The sequence below is a fragment of the Melanotaenia boesemani genome, chromosome 23, assembly GCF_017639745.1.
Source record: "Melanotaenia boesemani isolate fMelBoe1 chromosome 23, fMelBoe1.pri, whole genome shotgun sequence".
NCBI classification, from domain to species: domain Eukaryota; kingdom Metazoa; phylum Chordata; class Actinopteri; order Atheriniformes; family Melanotaeniidae; genus Melanotaenia; species Melanotaenia boesemani.
The window spans coordinates 23,027,580-23,046,966 of record NC_055704.1 but is presented as its reverse complement, the minus strand read 5'-3'; the positions used below and the strand labels follow the sequence as shown (position 1 = coordinate 23,046,966).

The 19,387-nt window shown below is 39.6% G+C and overlaps 1 protein-coding gene across 1 annotated transcript in view; it reads right to left on the bottom strand.

The window, feature by feature from the left end:
• snd1 (staphylococcal nuclease and tudor domain containing 1) overlaps positions 1-19,387 on the bottom strand; it is a 187,277-nt gene that overhangs the window by 133,714 nt on the left and 34,176 nt on the right. The window contains exons 12-14 of the mRNA XM_041978025.1: positions 11,164-11,264; positions 6,346-6,456; positions 4,854-4,926 (exon numbers count right to left, since the gene is read on the bottom strand). Coding sequence (XP_041833959.1) covers positions 4,854-4,926; positions 6,346-6,456; positions 11,164-11,264 — 285 coding nt within the window. The remainder of the gene's footprint in view (positions 1-4,853; positions 4,927-6,345; positions 6,457-11,163; positions 11,265-19,387) is intronic.

The following is a 19,387-nucleotide window of genomic DNA, read 5'->3' as shown; positions in this document are numbered from 1 at the left end:
ACACACATTTACACACTGATGGCGGAAGCTGCAATGCAAGGCACTAACCACGACCCATCAGGAGCAATTTGGGGTTCAGTGTCTTGCTCAGGGACACCTCGACATGAGCTCAACAGGCCGAGGATCGAACCGGCAACCCTCAGGCTACAAGACAACCCACTGAGCCACGCTGTCCCATCATGCATCAAAAACATCCCAACTTTATTCCACTTTATTTCCAACTTTATTTATGTTCTTTTCAAACTGACATAACTGTGTCACTTGTTGATCTTTGGCTGCTCCTGATTGGATATTACCATCAATTTAAGCTGCCTAATTGGTCGAAATTTTGACAGAAAGTGGCTTCATCATAATTTCAGGGTCAAATTAGAGGTCTCTCAGCAACATAGCGATAGTGATCTTTTTTCATTGCAAATATTGTAATAAATAATGGTGTTTTCATGGATCATTGTGGGGTTACCATATTGTCTCTAATTAAAATCCAACATTTTGCTGCTGGATCGTAAACCAGCTGGGTGGCAAATAAATACCTGGAAAACTTCTGTGGATCACCTAAAGGGTAACCTATTAATCACAGTTACACTACTGTTTATGAGAAATTGCTGACAATATAAGCGACATCACTCAGAGGACGGCAGCGATCTAGCAGAGTTTTAAGACGCTGCTATAACTGAATAAAATCTACAGACAAGGACTCACAGCAGACAGAATCTGTGTTTTCCAGACATCTTTACATCTTGGTGTGACCTAATGAAGTCTGCCTTATTTCTTAGTGACACGTCTGGACCCTTCTGCGCTCAAAAATAATTCTCCTTTTCCCTGCTTCCATCTCTGTCTGCAACATACTCGGGCTAACAAAAAAAAAAAAAAAAAGAGATTACAAGCAGAGTTAAATCACGCAGATAGTGCTGCAGTGGCAGGGGAAGATTCCTAAACGATAAAAAAAAAAAACATTTAATATGTGCCTACTCCAGGCATGAGCATGTAGGCACAACAGACCAGTGAGTCACGGACCTGTGTTGTGTTTGTGCGGCGGTGTGGAGTACAAGAAGCTCAGACGAGTAAAGTCAGAGCAAACACACGAGTTCTCCATTTACATGAAAGCTCGTAGTGGTTCAAAACAAAACAAAAGAATCTTTGTGTTTACATTAGGGACTGAAACACATAGCAGCAACACACAATAAACTCAAAACATCACGCGGCGAACAACCTCGGTGGGGCTCAAACGCATGAGTGTGGCAGTGAAGGGTATGTGCTTCAGCCATAAGATGCATCACCTGAACTCCACCCACTGGAATCCAAAATAACCCCTTGAGTGGGAGATGACACTCTTGTTCACACAAACACATTTGCAGCACCTGCAGTGCGTGTGGGCTGGTGCTGTCTAACTTGGTTTGGGGGGGAAAGAAAAAAAAAAAAAGGAAGAGACATGAGAAATAAGAGGACCTCATTATGCAACCTTTAGAGGTACGAGGTGACTCAAGTGCTTTATCCACTCTCCTCCCACCACCTCTGTACATCTCCTACACTATACATGTATAAACCTATCTGCTCTATTTGTGACTGCATCCCACTCTGTGTGCATAATCCCTTCAACAAACCTTTACCACCAAAGGATGCTGACGTACAGGAGTGTGTATTTCCATGTGAAGAGGGCTGTGTCGTTTGCAGTTGTGTGTGGGTGTGTATCAAAAGGAGAGGGAAAAAAAAGAGGGGGGTATTTTGGGGATTTATGTGCAACGTTGCTATTTTGATCCTTTTATTAGAACATTTATTGCATTAGCTTTGCCAAACAACTGGTGCATTTGTGTGCTCACGCTCGCCTACTGGCCGCCCCTGGCAAGGCTTCTAGACAGCGCTCCGAACCACGACAGGGTGGCGCTAGAAACTAATGACGGAGCATAAGGCAACATAAAGACCGCTGCAGCTTTTGTAGGCTCTCATCATACTCCAACCGCGTCATCCTTCCTCCCGAACTTCACTGCTCAGATGAAGAAGATGGTCACTGTTCTGTAAACTGATCGAGTCTTAACCAGCCAGACAACAGAAACGGGCACATGGTGCTCCGAACGCACTGAGCCCATCGTAATAACCTGCCCTTCTGAAAAGTCTTTCTCTACATTTTCCAGTCCATTATCGGATTTCTTTCAGAGTTCGTACGTATGTAGTGTTAGCGCTGGGCAATATATGGAGATTTTTTTTCACACACGATACTATTTTTAAGTTCAGGAAGAAGAATATTTTTTTTTATTTTTGTATTTTGCACCACTGTATTTTTGTTATGGTCAATAAAAGTATTTCTTCATTTATTTTGATTTTCAAAGCATTTAATATACAGTTACTTTAATTTCAGTTAACTGTTTTGATGCACATGTGCTGCAGGTCATTAAAAGTGCACTTAGAAAAAATAAACTTTTATATCTCAATTATTTTTTACCTGAAACACTCTATGTATATGTATTTGTTTATTTATTTTTTTGGGTCATATCGCCCAGCCCTATGTAGTGTTAAAACTTTATTTTCAAAACATCCAGTTTTTCAACACATGAATGTTTTACTTCGTTTATACTCCAACCTCCCGCTGCTGCTGCACGCCATCAGGTTTTTCTTTTATGTTCTGTTCAAAGAAGTTAAAAAGACGTAAGCAACAGCTTTTCTTGCACATGCACGGATGTAAAAATACTAAATAAATCAGATATGCAGGTCTACATGCACAAAGACGTCTGAGTATTGGGGAGAAATCTAGGTGTGTTAATCTGAATTCTCATAAATAGAAAACTGCAAGTTTCCAGTACAGGATATTTAATTGTGACGTCAAAAGATCACTTCAATATTCTGATAGTCCAGAAATGTGGTAATAATCATATTTTTGGTATAAAAAAATAAATAAATAAATAAAATATTGAACCTTAATTTAACCAGAAAGAACCACATCATCCAGTTATTGATTTTATTTGGTGTAAATACTTTCTCATTTTCTATAGTGCTTTTGTTTTATGTCTCACTTGTCTTAGCCTAGATTTTTTTTTCTTTTATTATTTCAGGAAATCGTAATTATCTTACTGCACGGGCAGATTATTTCACATGATTATAATGTGGGTTTTTCCATTATATTAAGACAGCTCATTTTTACAGTGTTCTGTTCCCAAAGTCAGAACAAACACGGAGGCAAACGTTCAGTTTTTTACTCCTCATATGTGCAACAAACTTTAAAACAATTCAAGGTCTGCTGAAAATCGTTTCTATTTGCTGTTTTTTATCAACGGTTCCTCTCATGTAGCTCTTATATTTTCCATTTTATTACTTATTCTATTTCAGATTCTCTTCCTGGCATCCGTGTCCAGTTTGGCCTGTATGTATATGGTGGAACAACAAATCATTAATGAAATTAAAGCTGCATTTAGCAGATCTTATTCAGCTTATATTTTAATTTTTATTATAAGTTTATGTTTCTTGTGCACCTTTTTATTATACTTTTAAGCCCTTTGACTTCTTTTGTACACGATATAAAAAATAAAACTGTCTTGCCGAATGTGAGTAGTGTGCAGTTCTACTTTTGTGAGCAGAATGCCACACATCCCTTTGTTCCCCTCACCCTTATCGAAGTTCATTTAGAATTGAACATGAAATCACCCCTCATAACCACTCCCAAGTCCCTGCTGCACGGACTCAATACGGTCAATTCAGCCAACTAAGTTAGGTGGAGGTTTTTTAAAGTATAAAATGAATTAAAACCCCCAATGAAATACCCGAGCTGCTCCGTCAGCACAACAATTCCCCGTCATAATTATATTCACAGGGTTTAATAGTTTATCTGTACTGCTGACAGAATAACACACGGTGAGCTTATGATGATAACAATAACAAAGAAAACATCTGAGAGCATTTATGCAGAGAAATGCTGGACTCCAACTTCCTGCTTCTGTTTATGTTTAACCCATTAACATCTGAGGGGGTCTGTAATCAGGTTAATGACTGGAGAAAGCCTCCACTCAAATGTGCTGTTATACCCCTTTAAAAGCAATTTAGGGAGCTTACAGATGACTAATAAATGTGGTGAAAGCACTCAGAGTTTCTAAATAACCCTCACGCAGACAGAGTCTGATTAATGTAACCTAAAGCCCTTAATGCTAATGTTTCTCAGGTCCCCCCCGGTAGCAGACCATCTAATGGCAGGTAAAAATGAACAAGTGTAGCCTTCAAGAGGACGAAAGGTCTGATTATTATTGAGGATTTTTAGTTACTAAACACTCGAGAATTGGGTGGAATTTGGAGATAAATGCAACTTGACGTTGTCTTTCTTTGGCTTGAAGGTAAACCCATCGATAGCTGACATCTTTTTCTTTTATAGGTCTACAGTTATAAAGAAGTCAATCAACAGTAAACAAGAGACAAGTGAAAATGAAAAGCTATCTTCCTGGTAAAAACATACACATGCTCAAAAACAATGTGTAACCAATCAGCCATTACTGCAAGACTTTATGGTTTTCCCACGCTAATGTTCATGCGATGAGCACTCCCAATCAGGCTTCATTAGCCAAATGATGCCTCAATCAAGCCCCTGGGCACGCGTAAACAAGCTAAAACCGAGCACCGCTGATGTTTTTATTAATGCTGTTTATTTTTAGAGGCCACTTATAGGGATGAGTGCACGATTAAAGATTTTCTTCTGAGAATTACTGACCCAACGTGTCTTTCAGAGATGTGATTTTATGATATGAGTCCACATTTTAAACAATTTTATTCCAATCATAATCTGCACATATTCTTATCCTATTATCCACATCATGGAAAACCTTAGTAAAGCGTGTGTATACATCATGTTTAAAAAGAATTGAAAATATAATACGTACCCCAGAGATGTCAGCCACTCTGTGAATAGGCACCTCCTTCTTGCTGTGGAGGCCTTTCCCATTCTTTATGGCCCTGCATTCAAAACAGCCAAACCATAAACACACACCTCTACAACACGACAAGTATCTTCACATGAGAAAGTATAGGCTGCAGGTTTAATGCACCTCTAACAGACCTTAAGAGCTCCTATTTTCTAAGGTCTATAAGACCTTAAAGAATGAGAGCTCCTCACATAGAAGTAGAAACTATGAAGCCAGTGCAGATTTGTGAGGTAGAATCCAGTTTTCTTTTCCTAATCTACCAACTGGCTCAACCTAAAAGAAATAACCTGGAGAAATAATGGAAGAAAACTTAAAATGAGAAATAGAGACATGAGGTCTTTCTTCACTAGTCACTAAGGAGGTTCTGGTGAGAACTGCTTAGGAAACCCAGCGGGCCAAAAGAGATGAAGATGACCTGTGATTGCTGCTGTGGAGGGCTTTTGTGACACTAATGGGTCACTGGGATGGAGCATGTGTGTTTATGTGGGCGTGCACTGTATAGATGTGCATTAAATAGCTAGGAGGAGGGTCCTTGAAGTGCTTTGGGCCACTAGCTTTGTGCAATAGGACTAAAAATATAACCAAGGCTATAGACAGAAACCTCTCATCAACTCTAATAAGACCCCACCAGGGACGGAGAGAAAGAGAGCGCGGTGAAAAAGAGAAGGGGAAAGGAGACAAAGAAATTGAAAAAGAGAAGACCCAGAAGAGCAAGGCCAAAGAAGGACGACACCGAAAACAGCCAAGGTGCAGAAACAAGGACAAAATGTGCAAAAAAAAGAGAGGAGAAAAGAGGGCAGGTGACCGGTGACACTGAAGGAGAAGGAATAGAAAGAGTTAATCCTATAAAAGAGGCAGAGGCTGCATCTGCTCTACCTACAGCAAGCAGATCTTAATCTATGGCAGAGTAATAAAGCTTGTACTAAATCTCTCCACTGCACCTCTATATAATTATATTCATAGGGCCAGTGTAAAGAGAGCCTCTGATTTAGCGTCTAGTGCCTGAGAAGGTGTGCGTGTGACCAGGCATACAAAAAAGATGGGGAGGGAAAAAGAGCACCAATACATGCATGAGTAAATATTTTAAAGTAACGACATGTTTCCTCAGGAAATTAAACAATGGCTGCAATAGGCTGTGACTAATGATGGCAGTGCTGCTCAAATAAATTCTGAAAAATAACAAGCGAGTTAGTTCACCTGTGTGATGAAGAAGAAAAAAAAAGCCTCAAGGTCATTTGATTTTCACCACTTTTCAGACAAATGAGTCAAGTTTATTAAAAGGATTAGTGTCGCGTGCGGCTATGCATGGGTCATATGCTTTGCTTCTCTTTTTTGTTTTTTAATTGCTTTCATGAGAATAAATAGTCTATTAGGAGACGGACTGTGTCAAGGGTGCAGTTGTGCAAGTTTGTGTAAGTGACAAGAGCATAAAGTGCTTCTTCTTCCTCACCGTGCCTCTGCAGCGAGCAGCTCATCGTAATGGGAGGAGCGCTGGTCATCATCCTGTCTGTATCTGATGACTGTGGCGAGGCCTTTACTGACCAGAGCTTCTGCTATGTTGCTGACAAAAAGGAAAGAGGGAGGGGCAGAAAAACAAAGGTTATTTTAACACCTCCCTTACAGAAAATAAAGACATGGCTAATTAAATAAAGAGCTTTGCTGAGACAACTTTATCTCTGATGAACTCAGACCTGATGCATCAGATTTATATATATATGCTGCATCTTTAGCAGGGGGGGGGCTACTATCCCCTGCCCTGTTTAACCTGTACATGGATGAGTTGTCCAATCAACTAAACAACTGCAGAACAGGATGTGTGATTGGTAAGAGTCTGGTGAATCATTTCATGTACGCTGATGATTTGGCCATTCTTTCCCCGAGCAGTGCTGGTTTTCAGCAGCTGCTGAAGGTTTGTTCTGACTATGGACTAAAGTATGATGTGAAATATAACGCAAAAAAAGAGTGTTGTACTAATTTGTCGGACCAAAGGGGACAAAGAACTGTGTTTCCCTGACTTCTATTTGTCTGAACAAAAGTTAAGTGTCTGTTCTAAAGTTAAATATCTGGGTCACTTCATCACAGATCAGCTCTGTGGTGATGATGATGATGATATATATCGACAGTGTCGCACTCTGTATGCCCAAGCTATTATTTTGGCTCGGAAATTTCACATGTGTTCAGACAATGTAAAAATCCAACTCTTCAGAAATTACTGGACACCTCTGTACACTGCTCCATTGTGGTGTAAACATAAGAGAGCTAGTCTACAGAAGCTTAAGGTTGCTTACAATGATGCATTAAGGGCTCTACTGAAGAAGCCCAGGTCCAGCAGTCCCAGTTTTTTGTTCTCTCACGCTCGTGTCAGTACCTTTTAGGCACTAATGAGAAATTTGATGTATAGATTTATCGGTCCCTTGAATAACTCAGAAACCAGCCTTGTCCTGATGCTGGTGAATCCTAGTTTTAGTACAGTTCGTTACCAGTCTTCTCTGTGGAAACACTGGTATAAGTGTCTTTTATAACTGTTGTTGTTGTGTTTCTTTTGATGTTTCTTTTTATGGACCTTGAGTCTGACAAATAAAGATGATGATTATTTATCTTTATTAATTGTGGTTCTGTCCCCAAACAAAGCTAGTTTTTATAAAGTTTTTTTGTACAACACATAGGGGCAATTTCCCAGACAGATCAAGGTTAGAACTAGATCCAAATGGTGGTTTAATGCAGACTATCAGTCTCTCCCAGTCATGCTGTAATTAGTCTCAGACTTAGCAGAGTTCTGAATAAACCAAAGTGATTTCGCAAACGAAAAATTAGAGCTACTTCAGGATGAAATTGAGGTTTAATTTAAACCTCAACCTCAAGGATGCAGGTTTAAATTATGTTTATGGGTGTAGCAAAATGCATGACCAGCATTTTTTTTTTAAAGCTGCAGCAGCTCCTCTTCATAGCACAGATCCTCTAAGAGAATGACAATCTAGATGTACCACCACAAACATCAGGCCAGTTTAAGTAGTTTTGTCAGTTTCACCACTTACATTTTCATACTTTTAATTCCCAATACAACTCATGTGATTTAATCAAACTTATTTCTCGCTCCGTGTTCATTTCAACATCTACTTGCAGAAGCTTCATTTTCATTATGCTTCTCTTTAAAATATGTTAACAAATGATGAAATTTTGGTTGCCAGCCTTTCATGAACTGTCTCTTTAGCTCTGCTGACCACTTCCAGCAGTCACTGCCAGCCAGATCCTGAGGAAGCTAAAGATGCAGCTCCTATTTATTCATCTTCTTTCAAAAGCAGAGTGAAATGGATTCATTTCATCAAATAAATGCATATTAAATGAGAAACATCTCACAGCAATGATCTTCAAAGTCTGCTGTTTCTCCATTATTTCTGCCAGTATCTTTATTTCTTATGTGTGCGGTTTTTTCATAACCATCCACAAAATATGTATGACTCATTGTTGTAATATCAACAAACAAGGTAAGAACTAATAAATGTTGCTGTAATGTCAGATTCACAGAGGGATGTCCATTCAGTTTTTTTGGAAGTTAAACAGCAAATCCCATCAGAACCTTAGTCATGCTGATCCACACTAACACCAGTATTTTTTAAATTAATCTCCACAGTCCTGGTGTGACTCTTTACTTAGTCTGTGTTTGTGGATGATAAATGGAAGAACTAAAATCAAATACATGGAATGCAGTTTCTTAAACTTATGCAAAAATTACCAAAAAACAAGATTTTAGTGCCACCACACAGGCCTTATTGTTTTAATCCAGACAGTCTGGAATCACATAAAAATACCGCAAGTGTACGGTGTGTGTGACCGTTTTATAAGTAGCGACCCCCCCCAGTAAGTAAGCCGCCGAATGTCAAGTCTCCGACCACAGCGAGGAAATGATGACTACCATCCCAGCAGGAGACAAAGTCATCCTGCTGTCTGCTTCAACCCCGTCTTCAGCATCCATGTGGTCTACACCAACTGTTATCTGCCACAGAGTGGCTGGTGTACTCGGTTAATGCATGGTTGTAATTGGATGTTTACAAGACCAGATCCTGACCTCTGAGCAGACAAGTACTATCAGATATGAGACAGCTGGTTTGATGATAAAAAGGAATCTGTGTCTCCATGTGAGCATGTGATGCTGCTTTGTGACTCAAGTGATACAGACAGAGAAAACCAGAAGATAAGTGCAGCTTTCAGCTGTTTCTGAACGAAGACAGACTTCTGAGGCCTCGTTTTATGTGATGTGGCATTAAAGCCGCTTTCCTGTTTTTTGTTTTTTTTTGGTTTTGATTAAATTTGAACCTCTGAATAGCATTTACATCTGTCATGTCGTGTAGAAAAATGCCTCAAACTGATAAACCAGATTCCTTCAAAGCCGCGTTTGTGGATGGAAAATAATTGCTTGCACTTAGGTAACCTTTTATAAAAACCAAGAAGCACTTTCGGGTTAAGGTGATTGACGAGATTGCAAACTCGAAGCATTTAAAAATTATTCAGTTGTCTCAAATCAAATAGAATTAAGTCTTGTTCTTTGACATCTTTAACACTGTTTGTAATACTCAAACTGAAAGGCAAGACTCGGATGATGCTTCTAGTTTCAGCTTAGAATCGGTGATTAACCTCTACTTGACAAGGACCATTTTTTCCTGTCTGTAACCACATACCCAAAATAAATTAAGTACATCTTCACAACTACAAGGGCTACATGTATAATCTTGGTTTCAAAAGAAAGCAGGGACGTGAGATTACTACAAGGGTGTCAGAGTCAGAATGTGTTACTGTATCAGAGTAAATTTACCTAAAACAGAGTAGAAGGGGGTTGCCTACATTTATCAAATAAATTAGAAATTTTTACCACGGCTGTCAAAATAAACCCATTAATGAAGAGATAATGCTTTGAAATTAGCATCCTAATTTTTAACACATTAACCCAATAAACAACAAAGTAAGTACATATGTCATATTCAAAATCTGAATTTGACATCATCTCCACAAGAGCAGCTGAATTTAGGCATGTAGGCGCCTTGTCACAGCAGTGAACCACCAAGAACCACTTCATCCTTCCTTTTTAGTAAGTTTTCCAGCATTATATTTACAGGATGCTGCAGGATGACCCATTTCATACATCACACAATTAATCACTAAAGCCTGGTACACACAAAGATTATCAGGCTGTTTTGCCCTGAACGACCAAGGATGGCAAACGCCTGATTATCTTGAGTCATATAAGATCATCCTATAAAATCATCATGTGGTCTGAGGTGTGTTAACAGCAAATTTGTCCCGACAATCTGCTCTGAAAGAGGGGTCATTCGGAAATATTAAACATGTTCAATATTTACGACAAAATATCCATGTTCATGTCGTCTCCAGTCTTGTTTTTTTCAGTTCTAGGTTTTTCTAACAATAGTTGCAAGACCATTATCATACCTAATCATGGATGTCCTCTTCCATGCTGGAACATTAAAGATTATTATATTATAATTACTCAATTCTTTGATGGATTGTTTAATTGTTCAAACACGACTGACTCATGCTGCCTTTTGGTCAGTGCAAAAAATGGGCAGTAGAAGAAATAGTATTTAACATTATTTTAACGTTATTCTGCTAAAAGGCAGCTATCAGTCAAAACCCAGCTGGATGTTTTTGTTTGTTTTAATTCTCCCCCAAGTTTGAAAATTCACTTATTCAGGTTAAAAATAAATAGTGGAGCATATTTATTTTTGTAATGTAGTTAACAGAAAAAAATTCTTCTAAGTCTGTATTTTCTCAGAAGTTCAGAGTTAATATGTATTATTTATTATTTACAGAGCAGAGGGGAACTGGTTCGAATAAGACTTCTTGGTTACTTTATTGTGTTGCAGCAGGGAAACTTCTAAATCCTGCAGGACACCAGCCCTCGAGGACCAGGATAGAGGATCCCTGACCTACCCGATGGTCATGTGTGTCAACAACACCCGTGTGACTTTAACAACCCTCAACTGTGAATGTTCAAAGTACAGCTTATAAGTCCTCCCATAAGAGAAGAAGCTTTGTGGATGAGAGGCAAAATGTTTCAGACAAAAAAATTAATAAGTGCAGTTGTCTTTAATTCAAGTTCTTAGGGAAAAACAGACATTAGGAGCGTTAATTTGGCTTCACATATTTATATTAATGCATAATAATGGTAATAATCATAATATCGTGATGATTTTACTCACAATAATCGTACCTAGAAAATCTACAATCATGACCATCCAAAGTTATTATTACTTACATTCCACCAATTGTGACTGTAGCACAGGTGCGTTCTGGGAAGGCAGGCGTTCCCTCTCCTGGACCGGTAGCTGCTCTGATGTAGTCCACTGTCACATTGACCTGAGGGGGAACATAAGTCATGGGTCAAAAAAGGAAAAGAAACAGCAAGAGTAGCAGGACTGAGTGAAGGCAGCACCAGTTACGGTAATAATTAGTGTAGGAGCATTCTGTCTCCGTCTGTATGGGTTCCTTTATTTGTCCCACTTCTCAAGGTCACCCCCAGTCAGTGTGAATCACATCAGGCGGCAGTGCAAAACTCCCCAGAGGAACCGTATTAACACACTGTGGGTGTTTGCGACAACACACGCACACACAAAGAGCAGTGACAGAACCCAAATGACCCTACACAGTTTGTTCTCAACACGGCTCCCTGGGGATAGACTGCAATCCACCCACCCCGAAGATACAATTTTGTCACTCAGCTGTGCGCGTGTGCATATATCCACGGGCGTGTGACAGGGAAAGCCTGTTTTGTGGGGCCAGACACAGGCAGACAGCGCTTACAGCAGGGGGGAGCTGCCATACCGGTGCAAACAATCGACAGTTTAAGAGCTTTATGTCGACCGTGTCAGACAAGTGCGATGGGAGGAAGGAAGTAAATAAATAAATAGTATAGTAAAAAAAAAAAAAGTAGAGACATGAAAGAACAGCGGCTTGTCGCTAGATGGACATGAGGAAGACGTGAGGAAGAGTGGAGCCTCTGTCAAAGCAGAAAGTTGTACTATGTTGCCTGGTGTCTGCAAATCTTAAAGGGGGAAATTTTAAGGACGCCAGGGGTGCTTTTCATTAAGCTAACGTGCATCTGCAATTCACCTCACTCATGTCTCTTTTTAGCATCTTTGCTCCTTCCAGCAAGAATGTGAAAGAGACACGAGGGAAGGCACTGCAGTGTTTCCCAAATCCAAGCTGACTAGAGAAATCCTATTTGTTTGCCTCCTCAAAGTACATTAAAGTGTATGGGATGTACTCAGTACTGGTCAATTACAATCCAAGGAGGTACAAGTAAGGCTAATGAAAGGCACCTGAGGAGATGTTAGATGATCAGTCAGATAAAATAAGACAATACAGTGCCTGTCCAGAAAAAAATAAGAAAAAAAAAGTCACCACCTGGATTTAGCCAAATACACTGAATGACCAGGTTAGTCCACGGTTCTGGGAGCATGAGACAGTCCAGACCTTAACCCCATTGAGATTATTTGGGATGTGCTGGAGAAGACTCTCCCATCATCACTACAAGACTGTGGTGAGAAATCAATGCAACTCTGAATGGAAAGAAACTTTTATGAAAACGATGCCGCAGCGAATCTGTACCCAAAATCAAAGCTGAGACAAACAAAATATTAAAGTGTGAGACAAAATGTCACCAAATGAAGTAGAGATGAAGTGAAATAAGTATCAGCAGGCTTTGATAACTTAATGACAGCCGGTAATCTTTATTAAACCTCCCATAAGAAAAAAATGTCAACTTTAAAATTGTTACAACGTGTCCTATATTCCCACATGTAGACATGGAAGACTGAAGAGAACTGACATGAAGACCAAGACAAGGAATTCAAGCAAGATAGCAAGACTGAAATGAGATTAAATGAAACAAGGAAATGAAAGAGCAAATACAAAACCAGGAGATCTGAGAAGAGGATTTAAACACCATTAGGTGAGGTGATGACAGATTCGAAACTCTGACCAACAGTGTTGGATTAGGAGGAGTTCCAGGCCATCTAAGATATCTCCTGATAAGGCAAAATCCATCTATAAGAAACCCCCTAGAGAAGAGCGAAACAGAGGCAATGGATGGATCAGAAAGTGGGAGAGTGATAAGAACAGCAGGAGAAATGTGAGATTTAATGTGTTTGTTCTGCTGAGGCGACAAGCAGCATGAGAAAATTTGGTTTGCTGTGCCAAAGGAATAGTTTCTGTTTCATGCTTGCATGAGTAATAAAGAGCATTTTCAGTGGACGTATCCTTTCTGTTGATGTTCTGTATGAATATATAAATGCATCTGTGTTTGCCTGTGCAGCAGAACACAAAGGATTTCTGAAATAATATCTCCATAACTTGCCAATATATGATAAGAAAAGGGAGCATGTTCCATGTTGTGATTAACAGTAATTACAGCCTTGCATTGGCTTAGCTTGAGTGGCTTTCCAGACATGAACAGACTAAAGGGCTGCTTACTTGAAATAGTGTAGGAGGTTAATGTTTGCTGGAACTAAAATAAGCAACTGTCTCTTGCACCTTCTATCAAACCAAGCTCCTGCAGCTGCTTTCCTTTTAGCAGTATTTTTTGCATGATCTGGTGAGAAATAAAAAAAAAGGGAAAAATTGGTCATTTTGTTTAATATTGTAGGGTTGCTGGCGTTAATTATATGGCAACAGTTCAGCTGTGCAAGAACCAAAAACTGCACATGCAGCCATGAACACAGCTGGTGAAGAAGCCTTGTGTGTTTCATGAAAAAACAAAAAATAAAGTAATAAAGGATGAAACATTGACAGACCTAAAGGGAAGTAAACGAGCACGAAGAGGAAGCCCCGTCTAAATTTCCAGCTGCGGGACCTAAAGACGCTCAGATTTACCTGCTTTGCATCTGCTTGAACACGCACCTCAAAGCTTTCCTCCCCAAAAATCAGCTCTAACCCTCGCAAACACACACTTAACTGTGCACGAGATGTTGGCTCACTCAAACGCACGCCAATAAGAGGGAAAAACTCTGTTGCTAACGGTGCTACACAAGCAGCTGCATAACAGGAGCCACTTTGAGCATGCAGGATTATCCGAATGTGCTCAACCCTGATAAGTGGCTTAATGCAACATTTTCATTCGACTTTTTTTTTCTGCTGAAGCTGAGACCCAGGCGCACAAGAAGTACTACTTATAAAGTTAGCCAAATCAAGCTTTTGGGATTATGTCACCATGCAAGCTCTGCCATTTCAATAGGGGTGGGGATGTATGAGACAGACAGACAGAGAGTGACAGTGAGAAAGGAGGAAAAGGGAAATGCCTCGGTGCATTTTTAGCCTTTTTGTAAAGGGATAACTCAGAAGGGGTTTCTGAATGTAAGGTGGAATAAGTTTTTCCAAAACAGTGACATCTTCAACTAAACAGCAAAAAAAAAAAAACTAACTATTCTAATGAGCTAAAACTATTACATATTTGTTTTGCATTTCTCGTCATAAAACATTTAAAAAAATAAACTCAAGAATTCTGTCGTCATGAAACTGCTCCAAGATATAGTTACTGGAGTTGCTGTGAAGTCTTCTTTCAAAGATGAGACCAGGTAGAGAACAAGATCCTTTCTGCCTGAGAGAGTTATCAAATAGAGACTCCACATCCCAGGAAAGAGAAAAAAAAGAAGCAGCCTTTTGAATATGGATATTAGATATGCTGTATAAAAGATCAAAAGCTCCATGCTCTCCTTACAGAGATGAGAAATAGGGGTTTAATAGAAAAAAAAAAAAAAGAAAAGCATTTAATATAGATTTATTCTCCTAAACCCAGGCGGTGGCATTAGAGCTTTGAGCTTTATCACACTGAGGCTGGTGGTTAATGCTCAGTCACGTCCTAGAAGGTGTAGTTGGGGAAAAATCTGCTTGTTTTCCAGTTCATCCATGTATTGCTCTCTTAGGCAGCTTCTGAGCTTCAGAAGAGAACACCCTCGAGTGGAAAGCCTGAAGGGTCAACCTTGTTACCACACAGGATGATTAGCTTTACTCAGGGCCAGATTGAGCTTGATGATTTTATAGCTTGGAACAGCTTTTGTAATTTGATGTTAAATTTGCAGTTACACACTCTGAAATTTACTTAAGTTTTCTATTCTTTTCAGGGAAAGCTAAAAATAAAAATGGCATTTTCTTTTTAAATTTACTGGGTCAAGTTCAAATGCCCAAGCTACTGAGGTAAAAATCTTTGAGTTTGTCTTGGAGGAAAAAGAATATGAGAAGAGTGCTTTCAAGCAGAAATAACTAAATAAACTGTTCTACAAATGCTTACTGCTCCAAATCTGTCTCCACAGAGCAGTCCAGTAAGTGGGTCAACTTAACTTCTTTCCTTGCTGGTGTGTAACATGCATCTATATGCTAGACCGTAGACATGAATCCGATTTAACACAAGGCCAGGGTAGTATTTATCATCTTAACATCCTGACAGGTTAAGCACTGAACTCTCAAAAATTTGCCCATCGAGAGCTTGTTAGCATTTTATCCAAACTACATCTTTCTGGTTGCCAAGGTAGCAAAAGCGGTGACTTTTTATTTTTTTAAAGCTTCTGTAATTATTTTCAAAAATGAAACATGGTGACAGAAGGTTTAACTCAGAGCTTAGGCCTTGTATCTTGGCAACAATAAAGAAAAGGGAGCAAAGTAACCGTTATTGATTTTGCAGGGTGAGGAGGGAGGAAGCTGTGCTGCTGGAAAATGGACAGGGGCTCTCCATTTCCACCTAACTCACTTCAAAGAGTCTATAAGCACACACCTGGGAAAAGCAAGATTAATATTAATCAAATGCAGATTAATATACCAGTATATACTATATATTATATATGTGCACAGCACTGTGCAAAGGTTTCAGGCTCTTTGGATAAAGAGTCTAAGAGGGGGAATGTTGTCAAACTGCAGAATAAATTTCAGATCAAAAAAATGTGAGATGAATAGCTGATTTCAGTTAGGTGACAAGTATAAACATGGCATACATGCCCACACTAATGTTTTCCCCACTAGAGATGAGGTGCTTCCTAAGAAATATTATAATCATAGTGTTTTGGGGTTTTTTTATTTATTTTTTTATTTGTTTTTTCTTTTTTTTTTACCCTGTCCTGTCCATCCTGTGCATCCTAACATACAGAACGGTGGTCTGTGTGCCATATTTTGCTTGACAGATTTGCTCTACCAAGGGAGACATGTTATATACATGGCTGCCCTTGATATTTTTATTATTTTTATTGTAATCTTATTTTCTTTAGTCTTTATATGTCGGTGCCGAACCTGACAGGGAGGAAGACTGAAGAAAAAAAAGGTGGGCTATTTATACTGCAATTAAAAACTGGAGGGAGCCATGAGATTATGGTGGGTCCTACTGCTGCCATGCAATGATTCTCACATCTCATAAACCTATATTTTATTATAATACAACATAAACAACATATCAGATGTTGAAACTGAGACATTTTACTATTCACCAACATCTATGAGAAGCTGGAACAGGGACAACAAAAAAGCTGGGAAAGTTAATGGTGCAAATCAAAATAACCTTGAAGAGAATTTGACAACTAACTGGCAAAAGGTCCCTAACATGTCTGATTATGGAAGGAGCATTTTAGAGATGCAGAGTCTCTCAAATGGAAAGATGGGCAGAGGTTCACTGTCTCCTGAAATTGCAGAACAATTTCAGGAAAATGTTCCTCGAAACAAAACTGCAAAGATTTTGAAGATCCCACCATCTACAGTACAGAATATTAAAAGATTTATAGGAATCAAGAGGAATCTGTCAAAACAGGGCAAGGCTGAAGGTCAAATTGCTGTGATCTTGGGGTCCTCAGGCAGCACTGCATCAAAATCAGACATGATTTTCTACTGGCAATCACTGCATGGGCTCAGGACCGTCTGTGAACACAGTTCACCCTGAAATCCACAAATGCAGGTTAAAGCTCCATCGTGCGAAGAAGAAGCCAGATATAAACAGGATCCAGAACCAGCGCCATCTTCTCTGGACCAAAGCACAGTTAAAATGCTCTGAAGCAAAGAGGAACCTGTTGTGTGGTCAGATGGATCAAAACTTAAAATTCTTTCTGGAAAGCATGGACAGCGTGTCCTGCAGACTAAAGAGGAGAGGGAGCATCCAGCTTGTTATCAGTGGACAGGTGAAAAGCTGCATCTCTGATGGGATGGGGCTGCATTAGTGCCTATGGCGTGGGCAGCTTCCACATCTGTGAAGCTCCATCAATGCTGAAAAGTACATGGAGGTTTTAGAGCAACATCTGCTCCCATCCAGACAACGTCTCTTTCAGGGAAGACCTTACAGATTTCAGCAAGACGATGCTTAACCACATCCTGCATCTATCACAGCAGCATGGCTTCACAGGAGAAGAGTCCGGCTGCTGAACTGGCCTGCCTGCAGTCCAGACCTTTCACCAATACACAACATCTGGACCATCATGGAAGCAGAAATCCAGCAACCAAGGTCCAGGACTGTGGAGCAGCTTGAATCCTGCATCAGAGCAGAATGGGACAACATTCCTCTCCTAAAACTCCAGCAAATGGTCTCAGACTTTTACAGACAGGTGTTGAAAGAAGAGGGGATGCTACACGATGCTAAACATCACTCCGTTCCAACTTCTTGCAGATGTGTTGCTGCCATCAAATTCAACATGAGCTCATTTTTTCCATGAAATTGTAAAATATCTCAATTTGAATATCTGATATGCCGTTTATGCTCTTTTGGACATAACACATTTGTTTGAGATTTGCAAATCACCGCTTTCTGTTTTTATTTACTTTTTACACAGCATCCAATTTTTGGGGAGGGAATTGGTTTGTAAAAAAAAAGTTTAAAATGTTGCTATATGTTAAACCGAGATCCAATCCCAAATCTCCGAAACTACAGGACCCTACCTTTGAATTACTCCAAAGGTAAAATGTCCCTTTTCTTTTCAGGATCAGACAGCAGTGGTCATCTAGTCCTTTAACCAAGGATTTGAGGGCTATCCAATAAGAGGCACTTTACCTTTGAAAATTCCCAAAAGCTATCCCAAAATGGTCGAGCCAAGGGGAGGATTGGGATAGTGACTCAGCGACAGAAACAAAGAGTGAAATGTGACTTGGCAAGGACAAAAGAAAAGAAAAAAGTCTGGATAACAATGAAGCATGATTAAGTACATAATTTCACCTGGTTATGAAATGCGTTTGTGGCTTGTTGTTCGCATATTAAAAACAATGACGAAGCAGTCAAAGTTGCTTTTGAATCAGCACCACACGCTGACCCCGATGACAGAAACCTCCGACTGCAGCTGGAGTGATTCACATCTGAGCGAGTCATAAGATACAGCTTCATCTCCATTTCAAACTGTCCAAACTGTGACTGGATTATTCATTCTACTAAAACCAGGTCAACAAGCCCATTGACTCAATTGAGTAAAAACATGCAGTCAACTAACTCCTCTTGATGTTTGCACAACTGGGAATACTTTCCCATTTGATAAACATAATTTACTTCAGAATTAGTAAGGCACAGGTACACTTTAGACAACTTCTGCAACAACACTCAAGTCTAAAGAAGAAATTGTGACATCAAATAGTATGTGCATATTTGTAATGAGAATACTTAAAATATGAAGAATAATGTGGAGTCATTTGTAACCTGCTATGAGCTGCATATCTTTGGCCATACACAAAAAAATCTAGTGAGCACAGCTTCGGGAGAGTTCATTACACGGTTCCATACCATGCAAACGCACGCCATTATGTTTCCATATGCGCTTAAGATGCCACTAACAAGTTTTACACTCATTTGTGTCATTTTGCTGTACCCACACATGGCCTTTCAAACAACTGGTGCATCTTTTCCCACCTAAGCGAGGCCAATCTCCCATATTCCCATTACGCATGAGCTCATTTCAAAACACAAACACAAAAATACAGCAGAATCATTATTCCCGCTTCACTTGTCGAAAGCCAGCTTAAGGCTGAATTTTATGCCATTAAAAAAACATTAATGAGGATGATTAAAATGACTCTGATGAGAGGCAGAGATATGAATCTTACTCCCATCCAGAACGCCAGAAGGAACTCTCCTGGCTTTTGGCTTTGAGTGGGTGCATGTTTTTGTGTTTAACAGGCTTCTTTTTTCTCTCTCCTTCCAAACTAAGCTTTATAATTATGAAAGAACGTGAAAGAAATGTTCGCTGCACCTACCTACTGTAAGGGTGTACGCTGTGCATTTGGTTTGATACGATTATTTTTTTTCTGTTTTTGTTCATTGTGATCCTGAATGTACTAGTTTCAGTCCTGCAATTGCAACTAGATTTTCAGGAACATTTCTGCAACCTATTCCATCATGGTCTCATTTAAATGTGGACCCCCTGCATGTTCAAGGTGCAACCGATTTGGCAAAAACAAACTATAATTTAGCCGAGGCAGTGGAGTCCATGATGTTGCCACTGCTGGAAGAAACAAAATCCCCTCTGTACTTTAGC